A 12,186-nucleotide genomic window follows, 5' to 3' on the forward strand; every position below is an offset into this window, starting at 1 on the left:
GAGAGATGACATAAGCCTTAATCCCAGCCAAGGAACTAGAATCAGGACTACCAGAAATCCAGGGTCATCCTCTACTGCATAGTGAGGGGAGTCCAACCTGAACTTCATGAGACCATGTCACAAATCTGTCCCCATCCTCCCTAAAACAATACCTCAGAAGGAATTTGGAGATGACGTTTTCAATTTGAGAAAATATATATCTAAATCAGTGTGACAGCACATGCTTCTGACCCCAGCTGAGAAATTGAGGCGAGATTGTGAGTTCAAGGTTAATTTGGGTTTTGGTGAGACCATGTCTCCACCAAAAAAAAAAAAGAGTTCCACTATCTCCTGTAGCTAGAAGCTGGAGAGCGTGTCTGTTACTAAATTCAGTAAGCCCTTTTCTGTTGAGAAGTGGACTCTAGCAGGACTGAGGCCTACAAGTGGACTCTGTTCTGACTCTCCTTTCTCTCTCCAGGACTCCACCAGCGTAGTAGCCGCCCTTGTCATCGACTTCAGAAGCTCGCTACTTCCTCACCTCCCAGTTCAGTTCCATGGATCGAGCAATTTTCTGATGATTTTCCTTTTCCCCAAATCAAAGATATATCAAGCGTTTTACTCAGAGGTAACATCAGTTGTCTGTCAACTTAGCAAAATAGCTACTTTTTCCTATAGCAATTTAAATGGTAAGATAGTGTCTTAGAACCTACTGATGGTAATGCAAAGCCAGCCTGGTGGCTCTGTCCTTGAATCCCAACAAATTGGGAGGCAGAGGCAGGTAGATCTCTGTGAATTTGAGGCCAGCCTGGTCTCTGTAGTGAATTCTAGGCCACCTAAAGCTACATGGTGAGACCCTTTCTCCAAAATAAGTGGGGGTTAGGGGACCTGAAGAGATGGTTCTGTGATGCAGAGCACTGGCTGCTCTAACAAAGGCCCGAGTCCCAGCACCCACATGGTGACCCACAACCATCTGTGACTCCAGTTCCCAGGGCTTCCAATGCCCTCTTCTGGCCTCTGAGGGCAGTATACACATGTGGTACCAAACATACAGACAAAACACTTACACAAATAAAAATTAATGTTTTTATAATTAGAACAAACATTGATGTGATTCAAGTGAGAGTCGAAGCCAGGTGTGGTAGTGCAAACCTGTAATCATAGTATTTAGGAGCCTGGTCTACAGGAGCTAGTTCCAGGACAGGTTCCAAAGCTACAGAGGAACCCTGTCTCAAAAAGCCGATAGATAGATAGATAGATAGATAGATAGATAGATAGATAGATAGATAGATAGATAGATAGATAGACAGATAAATACATTTATTTTCTTTTTAGCTATTTTATTAAATAATAAGCCCTACTTAGCTAGAGTTCTCTGTCCCACCCTGTGCTGTCCTTCCCTATGAATTACAATCCCCTTCTTGCCTTTGCAAATGGCTCTACATGATAGTAAGCTTACTATATATGCTTAGTATAATATACGGGAAGGGCCAAGAATTCTGTGTCCCCAGAAGATAGGTGTTACATGCTTGTAACTCCAGCACTTCACCGGTAAAGGCAGGAAGATCAGAAGTTCTGAGATTAACCTCAACTACATAGTGAGTATGAGGCCATCTTGAGCTATATGAGACCCTGTTTCTAAAAGTGGGGAGGGATGAATGAATTGTGTGATACACTTAGAGGACCCCCCCCCCCAAGTAGCCAAAGCCAGAATAATGGGTAGCATCACAACTGGAAGTTCTTGGAAGGCTGTGGTCATAGCAGCTGATGAACAGCGTCCCTTCACGACGGAGTCATAGAATCCAGAGGAGCAGGAACAAGGACTGTCACTGAAGGGTTCTCAGCAGTTGCTTAGTCTAAGTATAGCCCTTGCTGCCCTGCCTGCCTGCCCCCTGCTTCTGCTCATCTGTCCCACTTGGGAACCTAGACACAGCCTTTAGAATCCATTCCTTTCAGCTGTCCTCTAAGGAGCTGTTTCTTTTGAGGCCACCACTGCCTTCTGGTCCTGAAGCAGGAAGGAACGTGCTCTTGCAGCCAGAACAGTGCTACTGACACCACCTTTTGGGTTTTCAGTCTCTGCTGATAGTAACCCAGAAAGGCATTGCTGGCTCTGAAAAACCCTGAACAAAATTGCTTTCCGGCCTCATTTTTGAAGCAAACTTGTTTGTGATAATGTTTTTCTCTGCACTGACAGTGTTGATTTTCAACAGTCATCAGATCCCATGTGGATTCCATATCCTGTTGTTGGGTTTAAAGTGTTCTTTGTTTAAATTCTGTTTTGTTTAGGTCTTCTCCCCTTGGCAACAGCAGGGTAACTCAGGGCTTTCTTTAAAAGTGATCCAGGAAGATGGATTATCTGTGGAACAAAGGAGACTGTAAGTGGCTCTCTCCAGTGTTTGTGCTCAATCCCCAAAGCTTTGTGGGTGTGCTTTCTCTGCAGGGTGACTCACATTATGTAAGAGGGGTCTTTGCTTCTGAAAGGGCCAATAGTCATGTCATTGTTGCCAGCATGCAGATAGCGGGTGTGCTTGAGGAAACAGCCAGACAGATGACAGCCAAGCTGGGAACATTAGAAGAGCACTTGCCTAGCATGCAAGATAGGTTTGATCCCATCCCAGCATAAACCAGGCATGGGGGCACATTCCTGGGATCCCAGTATTTGCGAATTAGAGGCAGGAAGATCGGAAATTCAGAATCATGCTCAGCTATCTAACAAGTTAGAGGCTAGTTTGGGCTACATGAGACCCTGGGGAGAATAGGAGAGGAAGAAATTCACTGATGTTTTATCTAGGTTTCTGCTGCTGTGATAACATGGCCAGGGTAGTTTATTTAGAAAGAAGAATTTATTTGGGCTAAAGAGTCCATGATGGTAGAATGGAGGCAGCAGATGGCTGGAACAGCAGCTGAGAGCTCACACATCTCAAAACCACAGACAGGAGGCAGAGAGAGCAGACATGCCCCCTCCAGGAGGCCACGCTTCCCTGTTCTCCCCAGACAGCCTCCAACTAGGGGCTAAGTATTCACAGGCTCATGACTATGGAGGACATCTCGTTCAAACCACTACAGCTGATAATTAAAACCTGAGACCACTGTCAAAAAAAGAGAGGCCAACCATCCTATGTGAGCAGGCCAGTTGTCATGCCTGCTACCTTATTTTGCTTAAGGCTGTGGGGTGTTTAAGTTGGCACTGTTAAATTATCTGGCTTAGAGGCCTCAGAACTAGTTGTGTAAGGTGCCTTTGCTGTGGGAGCTGTAGCACTAATCTGAGCCTTGGTGTTACAGGCACTCCTGTGCACAGAAGCTCTTCAGTGCCCTGAGCCATCCTACAGAGGAGTGGAGCTCTCCAAGGCTGCTGGCAGCCAGACTTCCTGAGCTGGAGCGGTGAGTTCTGTGCATCTGGTTGAGATGTTTACTCTTGGTCCTTCCTCAGCTTCTTTACACAGCGCTCCTCACGGACCTGAAAGGGGAGTCATGACATGCCATGTACCCTTTCATATCATGAAAGAATCTCTCCTTCTTAATTTAATTTTTAAATTTATTCTATTTTATATGCAGTGTTTTGCTGCATGTATGTCCGTGTGAGGTGTCAGATCTTGGAGTTGCAGACAGTTGTGAGCTGCCATGTGGGTGCTGGGAATTGAACCCCAGTCCTCTGGAAAAGTAGTCAGTGCTCTTAACTGCTGAGCCATCTCTCCAGTGCCAACCCTCTCCCCTTTTTTGTTTTTTGTTTGTTTGTTTTTGAGACAGGGTTTCACTGTGTAACCCTGGCTGTCCTGGAATTTGATCTGTAGTCCATCCTGGCCTCAAACTCAGAGATATCTGCCTCCTGAGAGTTGGGATTAAAGGTGTGTACTACCATCACCTGGCCTAGAAAAAAAAATCTCTTTAAGGCTTACTAGCACTTAGGTAAGAAATCACTAGTGTGAGTTGACATGCCCAGAAAAGCTGGTGACAGTGATGTGACAGTTGTCTTTGTTTTTCTAGGTTTCTCCAGCATTTCGCTGTCGGCAGCGTTGGTCAGGAGCCTGTGATGCGGACCCATCTTCCAGGCCTTCTGCAGCAAACTGAAATCAGCCCTGCTCAAGGATTAGAAAGTGACAAGGTAGAGTTCACCAAACACCCATGATCTTGGGTGAAATACCATAGATGTTTCTCTTTCCATTTATGCTTAAATATGTTAAAGTCTTTTCTGTATAAACTCTAATATTGCTTTTTACAAAAAGGAAATATTTGACTGTGCACGTGTGGTTTAAGGAACTGAGAGGTAGCACTGAAGAGTAGGGAGCAAAACGGGAAATGCTGGGGTAAGAGGGAGAACACAGTGTGAGTTACATTAGTACTTGCAGGGAGCAAAGAGGGACATAGAAACCTTGGTCCCAGGTTGGAAGGAGAGCTTGGGTTTGTGGGTTTCCACAAAAAAAAAGAGATCAGCAGCCATCTCTGTGCTCACACAAGCAGCTGCTGCCAGATGTCAAGCTCAGTGTTAGTGCACATGATCTGTGGTGGGCTGTCTTGATGGTCTCACCTGGTATAAAACAAAACATAGCCAGGTGTGATGGCCTGTCCTAGTTTTCAGGAGACCGAGACAGGAGGATCACTGCAGTTTTGAAACCATTCTGGGTGGCATAGAGTTCTAGGCCAGCATGGGCTATAGAGTAAAACTTTTTCTCAATAGGAAAAGAAGGCATCCTGCAGACAGGCCTTCCTAGGCCTTGCCATTGTGATAAATCTTCTGCGAGTGCATGAGGCTTGTCCTCCTCTGCTAGTCTCCCTCATTCAGTAAATTCCTTGAATGACCTTAGACTGTCTACCTGAGGGAAACCTAGTATTGTGTGCTAGTGTAATGGAGCTAGGACCATTGGGCTGGTTCTTCCTCTTTCCTCCATGAGAGGCTTTCAGAGAGCTTATCATTCCTGGGAGTTCTGAGCCACCACAGGCAGCCCACAGAAGCATCTTCAGGAGAGCTTCCACTGCCCAGCAGTTTCCATACCACTGTAGCTGGACATTGTTTCCCCAGACTTTCTTTCTGCTCCCTAAAAGCGTAGCAAATGTACTATCCCTAAGTGTCTCCTGTACTAGAGGTCTGTGGTCATAAGAAAGTTAGGCTCTCTAAATGCTTAATATTTGAAGTTATACAGTTACAAATGTTCCATAGAAATTTGTTTACTACTTACATAAGTGAAGTTGATGAACCTTCACACCTACCCTGTAAGGTAAGTAGGTATCTTAGCTTGTGTTCTAGAGCTGTGATAAAACAACATGACCAGAAACAACTTGAGGAGAAAAGGGTTTATTTCAGCTTTTCTCTCTCAGGTCACACTCCATCACTGAGGGAAGTCGGCAGGGATCTGGAGGCAGGATCTGATGCAGAGGCCATGGGGGTGCTGCTTACTGGCTTGCTTACTTCCCATGCTTACTCAGCCTGCTTTCTTTTTGTTTGTTTGTTTTGAGACAGGGTTTCTCTGTGTAGCTCTGGAGCCTGTCCTGGAACTCGCTTTATAGATCAGTCAGCCTGCTTTCTTATGTAACCCAGGACCACCTGTCCAGGGATGAGCCACCCCAGTAGCTGGGCCTTTTAACAATTTGCAATCAAGAAAATGTCCCACTGACTTGCCTACAGGCCCGTCTAATGGAGGCATTTTTTCAGTTGAGGTACCTCTTACCATTTGACTCTCGCTCCTGTCAGATTAACCAAGAGAGAGAGGGAGGGAGGGAGGGAGGGAGGGGAAAGAAAGAAAGAGAGAGAGAGAGAGAGAGAGAGAGAGAGAGAGAGAGAGAGAGAGAAGAAAGAAAGAAAGAAAGAAAGAAAGAAAGAAAGAAAGAAAGAAAAGAAAAGAAAAGAAAAGAAAAGAAAAGAAAAGAAAAGAAAAGAAAAGAAAAACCCTACCCAGGACAGTAGACCTTATCATTCACTGTAAATCAAGGAGCTAGTGAGTAGTGGTGCTGAACTTCAAACCCACAAAGTCTTGCTCTGGAGACTGGTTTTCTTTACGTCTTACACAGTGTTCTGTAGTCGAACTAGAAACCCACATGACTTTTCTTTCATGTAGGTCATCATCAGCATTGTAACTGGTCTCCCTGGCTGTCATGCTAACAAGCTCTGTGCTTTCCTGGTCACTCTACATAAGGAGTACGGCAGGTTAGTATGGCTTCTACTTTTGCTTTGGGAAAGAGATTGTGTTCCTGGACCATCTACTGGCATTTAGCATGACATTATTGGCCCAACAGTCATCCGTCTTCTCCTCATTAAATACTGTGTGCTTAGTGCCTTGTTAGTTAAGTGTTTACAGGTTAACCAGATCCTCACATCTAGTGTTTTGTCCTATAAACATTCTTTATTATTTGGGGGATAGTCTCATGTCCTTTGGGCTTTCCTTGAATTTGCTGTAGCTGTAGCTGAGGATGACTTTGAGTTCTTTTTTTTTTTTAATTTTTTTTAAGATTTATTTATTATGTATACAGCATTCTGTCTGCATGGATGTCTGCATGCCAGAAGAGGGCACCAGATCTCATTACAGATGGTTGTGAGCCACCATGTGGTTGCTGGGAATTGAACTCAGGACCTTTGGAAGAGCAGCCAGTGCTCTTAACCTCTTAGCCATCTCTCCAGCCCCCGACTTTCTCTCTCTCTCTCTCTCTCTCTCTCTCTCTCTCTCTCTCTCTCCCTCCCTCCCTCCCTCCCCCTCCCTCCTTTTCTATCCCCTTCCCCCTCTATTTCCTCCCTCTCCCTCCTTTCTTTCTCATGTCTCTTTCTCCCTCTCCCTTTCCTTCTCCTGCTCCCTCTCCCCTCCCATGCCTTTGTCTCTCTGAGATGGTGGCCTCAAATTCATTGGAAGTTCTCCGCTTCAGTTTCTTGGATGCTGGCATTACTGGCTCTTTTCTAAAACATTCTGAGTTCTTGACCTTGCCCATTTCTCACTAGTCTTACCAAGCATGACACTAAAGTCATTTCACTTAGGAAATCACTGCCAGGGCAGAAGTCTCTCTCGTCTGAGGCCTTCTGACCATACGTTACTTTGTCTTTTTTCCTGGTGGAAGGAGATTTCCTACAAACGATCCAAAGATCTGTCTTTTCCTGTGGTGCCACAGTGGCTTTCTCTCCATAGACAGAGTAATTGGAAGCATTATCTTTGAGACTACTGGTCATATTAAATCCATGACTGAGCTTTCTATGGCAGACCATATGTAACCTTATGCTAAGATTACCTTTGCTGCTTCCAGATGGATGGTATACCGCCAGATCATGGACAGCTCTGAATGTTTCCATGCTGCCCACTTCCAAAAATACCTATCCAGTGCCCTGGAGGCCCAGCAGAACCGCTCTGCCCGACAGTCAGCTTACATCCGCAAGAAGACCAGACTGCTGGTGGTATTACAAGGGTGAGTGAGCGATGGAGGCCTGGCATGGAAGTGAGGATGGGGACCTTGTCATTATTGTTACTTTTTATGTACCCTGATGCTAGCGACACTCCTCAGAAAGGCCAGGATGCTGTTGCCATACTGTGGCTAAGGGTAGCTGATAGCTACATACACAAAATCTGGCTTCCATAATGTAATATTCCCAAGATATGAGGAATTAGGGAATCTGGTAAAGATTCTCCAGTAATTTATAGAATGATTGATAATAGTCTTTAAACCTTGCCATCTAGGTATGGGAGCCTCATCTGTCTCACTCCTCCCTCTTTTAGAATTGCAGATTTGGCCCCTATCCCTACATAGTCTGTAAGCCCTACCCACCTCCCTGTTCTCCAGTGGCTATCCCAGAAGACCTTACTGGGACCCATAGTGAGAAATACACATAGTATAGTTGAGCAGGGAGCCTGCTTTATACCTGTAGCTGTGACTGTAGACCCTGAAGTGTCCCTATAAGTACCATTATTGTCAGAGGAAAGATGGGTCTCTGCCCCCCCCCCGTGTGTGTAAGTGTGTGTGTGTTATAGATGTGTGTGTATGAGTGTGCACCCTGTGTGTTCACACGTAGAGCCAGAAGAAGACATAGGATGTCTTTGCATCGTATGCCCTTGCTGTATCTGTCTCACTCCTTTGAGTCGGCATCTCTCACTGACACTGGAGCTAGGCTAGCGGCTCCTGTCTCTGTCTCTCACAGCACTGGGGTACATGTGGGCATAGCCATGTCTTTTCAGATTCACACCTTCATGCTTGCAGAGCAAATGCTTTTACCCACTGAGCCATTTCCCAGCTCAGAACAAAGATTTGGCAGAGTGTGTGCCTCTGCTCCAGAGAACTGTTCACTGGCCCTCCACGGAATGTCTTGCACCTGGGCCCAGAAAAGAATGTGTTGTCAGGGGAACAGAGCAGGGGCTGGGCTTGTTTCTGGTGTTATGGTTGTAAAGAAGCTTTGTGTTATTCTTGCAACAATTACTGTTTCCAGTTAAGAATAGACCCAGTTCCAAAGCTCTGTTTGGGCTCCTAGTTGTAGTGATGGGACCTGGGAGGAGCTAGGATGGTGGTCCTGAGAAAGGAGGTAGGTGGCAGTGTGCACCCTTGGGACCTTCCTGCACTGATAGACCTTGCTGCAGTCGGACCCATCATGCTTCCCTTCTGTCAGCCCTTTAGGCCAGGAATCATCAAAGGGAGACTTGGGCCTTGAAACCGCTTGTTTTCTTGGGGCTTTCTGTTGTTTCTACTAGTCAGAGGAATGGGTCAACCCAGCATCACAACCTTCTGTTCTGCCCTTGTCAGAACTGAGTCGCAGGGAGTGGGGGCCTAGAAGAGAACTTGCCGGTTTGTCAGTATACACAGCTAAAGTCACTTCCATTATCCATTCATTCAGAGAATCTTGTTGACTCTTTATCTCTGACTCTACAAGTCTATAAAAATGTTGGATATTCTAGCTACTTCCATCTCATGCATTATAGACCCAGCATTCACCCAATCATACCACAGGGTATGAGGGACCCCAGTAGATATCCTAATGGACTCAAGTCAGAATAACAGCTAAGCCCAGCCATGATGGCTCACACTTATAATTCCAGCACTTGGGGAATGGAAGCAGGAAGATCAACCATTGGCTATATGAGTTTGAGGCCAACCTGAGTTATATGAGAGTCTCTAAAAATAAAAAAAAAGAAATAGCAGCTAAATGTTGTGACTCTTTACTAAGGCACTTACAGATTTGACCCATTTTTTTAGAGCCAACAGTTAACCTGCTTTATAGCTTGTACAACTCCTTAGCACTAGACATTATATCAGGAATTCTGGGCTAGAGAGATGGCTCAGAAGTTAAGAGCAATAATTGTTCTTCTAGAGGTCCTGAGTTCAATTCCCAGCAACCACATGGTGACTCACAACTAACTATCTATAGTAAGATCTCATGCCTTCTTCTGGAATATAGGCAAACATGCAGACAGAACACTGTATACATAATAAATAATAGATAAATGTTTTTAAATTTATTCTATTTTTAAAATTTTGTTTATTTGCATATCTTTTATGTACTCTGCATGTATACCTGCAGGCCAGAAGACAGCATCAGATCCTAATACAGATGGTTGTAGCCACCAATGTGGTTGCTGGGAATTAAACTCAGGATCTCTGGAAGAGTAACCGGTGCTCTTAACCTCTGAGCCAACTCTCCAGCCCCAATAATAGATAAATCTTAAAAGAAAAAAATAATTCCCTCTGTCTTTCATCATACTACGTAGTCAAGGCTGGCCTCAGATTGTGATCCTCCTGCTTCAGCCTACAGAGTGCTGGAAGTGCACAATAGTCGCCATAACACTTGGCTTGTTTCTTAAATCTGTCTTTTCTTTTCATCAGTATATCTCTGATTTGTTTGCTTTTGTTTTTTTGTTTGTTTGTTTGGTTGGTTGGTTGGTTTTGGTTTTTTGAGACAGGGTTTCTCTGTAGCTTTGGAGCCTGTCCTGGAACTAGCTCTTGTAGACCAGGTTGGCCTCGGACTCACAGAGATCCACCTACCTCCTCTGCCTCCCAAGTGCTGGGATTAAAGGCGTGAGCCACTGCCACCCGACTTTGCCTCTGATTTTTTTATGTATGTGAATGTTTTGCTTCCATGTGTGTTTATGTATACCATGTACATACAGTGCCCATATGGGAACCAGACAAGGGCATCAGATTCCCCTGAAACTGGAGTTAGAAACAATCTTAAACCACCATGTAGGTGCTGGGAACTAAACCCACAACTTCTGTAAGAACAGCAAGTGCTCTTAACTTCTGAGCAATCTCTCCAGTTTTAGTTTTTGGGTTTTGTTATTTTTGGGTTTTTTGGTATGTGTGTATGTGTGTGTATTTATCTATGTATGTCATGTGTATGCTAGTGTTCACAGAGGCCAGGGCATCAGATCCTCTGGAGCTAGAGTGTGAGTTCTGAGGCTCAGACTCAGGACCTCTGGAAGAACAGCAAGCACTCTTTTTTTTAAAAAAAAAAAAAAATATTTATTTATTTATTATGTATACAATATTCTGTCTGTGTACGCCTGCAGGCCAGAAGAGGGCGCCAGACCTCATTACAGATGGTTGTGAGCCACCATGTGGTTGCTGGGAACCAAACTCAGGACCTTTGGAAGAGAAGGCAATGCTCTTAACCTCTGAGCCATCTCTACAGCCCCCAGCAAGCACTCTTAAATGCTGAGCTGTCTCTCCAGCTCTCCCACCTCCCCATCACCAGCATATCTTTGGAGAAAAGATTGTACTGTAGGAGTAGAGGCTTCCTTAGTCTCCACAGTGACTGTTTCCCCTCATTTTCCATCTCAGAGGCTTTGACACTGAATAGAACATTGTTTTAAAAATGAAGTTAAATGTCTTGTCTTGTTTTTAAGACAGGCTCTCATTTCTCATAGGCCAGCCTTACCATGTAGCTGAAGATGACCAGGAACTTTTGATCTACATCTCAAATGCTGGGATTATAGGCATGTTTATGCCCAGTTTATCTGTGCTGGGAATTGAACCTGTGACTTCCACTCTAGCAACTGAGCTATATCCCCAGGTCCTAGAGTGTTCTTTTACCCTTAAAAATCATACTTGTAGTTGCCGAGCTTTTAAGGATAGGGTAAGTGAAAGGGAAATAGATGTAGTTATAAAAGGGATCTTCTTTTTTGTAAGTTTTACATCTTGACATAAAATAAATACATCTTTAAAAAAACAAAACAGGCCTTGTTCCATAGCCTTGGCTAACTACCCACTTGTTACCTTGCTCATGCTAGCCTTGAACTCAAAGGAATCCTTCCCCGTCAGAAATCCTTTATTTTCCAATGTGCTGCTTGCTGTAAGGGCCTGCAGTGTGTAGGGCTCCCCTGTACCCAAGCCTACCCAAGTACTGCACTGGGAATGGATGCACGCATGCCCAGGAAGAGAAGCCAGGGAGTAGAGCCTGGGTTTCTTGAGCAAACCAGGCAGAGTGACTCAGGCTGGGAGTCCTTGCACTTCGGAGGTGGAGGCAGGATTCCACAAGTTCAAGGGCAGCCTGTTCTAGGTAGCAAGTTCCAAGGCACCATAGGGGTACACAGTGAGAGCCTATATAAAATAAAAATAAGTAAACACCCCTGGAGCAGCCTGGCAACCATACCCTGTCCTTCCCATGGCTCTGATGGTTGGGCAGGATGGAGGATGATGCTCTAATCTGGGATAAAGCTGAGTTCCTTTTTACAGGTGAGCTGTGACTAGGAACTCGGGACATAGCCCTGGCGGCTGCACCCACTCCCCCACCTCCCGCTGCTCTCCCAAAGGCCCACACAGACGCAGGTCCCTCTGATCTGCTGAACTGTCATCAGGTCTGACTTCCCTCGTAGACTCAGACCTTTTGATAATAGTCTAGGTCCCTCGGGCCGTGCTGTCGTCTGTGAGGTGAAGAGGCCCCTTAGAGTCGTCCCAAGTTCTGCGGGAGGTCGAATGTCCAGTTTATTGACCTGTATTGCTTTAGGCTTCAGAGACTGTAACACTGAACAGCACGTTACTGAGGAGACAGTGAGGGGACGAATGAGGGAAGATGGGACCGAAGATGCGCACAAAGAGAACAGAGTAACAAGAGGACTGTAGCTGACAGTCGGTGCTTTGTAGGAAAACAGTAACAAGGGGACTGGAGCTGACAGTCGGTGCTTTGTAGGAAAACAGTAACAAGAGGACTGTAGCTGACAGTCGGTGCTTTGCAGGAAAACTGGGGGGAGGATACAAGGCACCCCAAGGACTATTACCATCATTGCACTGTGCGAAGGCCCAAGATGTCTCCACAAG

General features: G+C 45.3%; 1 protein-coding gene across 3 annotated transcripts in view; it reads left to right on the forward strand.

Annotated features, from left to right (window-relative positions):
- Dnaaf9 (dynein axonemal assembly factor 9) overlaps positions 1–12,186 on the forward strand; it is a 141,484-nt gene that overhangs the window by 105,347 nt on the left and 23,951 nt on the right. For all 3 annotated transcript variants that reach the window (XM_057780317.1, XM_057780318.1, XM_057780319.1), the window contains 6 exons: positions 458–604; positions 2,263–2,351; positions 3,259–3,357; positions 3,961–4,078; positions 6,027–6,115; positions 7,198–7,356. In XM_057780317.1, coding sequence (XP_057636300.1) covers positions 458–604; positions 2,263–2,351; positions 3,259–3,357; positions 3,961–4,078; positions 6,027–6,115; positions 7,198–7,356 — 701 coding nt within the window. The remainder of the gene's footprint in view (positions 1–457; positions 605–2,262; positions 2,352–3,258; positions 3,358–3,960; positions 4,079–6,026; positions 6,116–7,197; positions 7,357–12,186) is intronic.

The sequence above is a fragment of the Chionomys nivalis genome, chromosome 9 (assembly GCF_950005125.1).
Source record: "Chionomys nivalis chromosome 9, mChiNiv1.1, whole genome shotgun sequence".
NCBI classification, from domain to species: Eukaryota; Metazoa; Chordata; class Mammalia; order Rodentia; family Cricetidae; genus Chionomys; species Chionomys nivalis.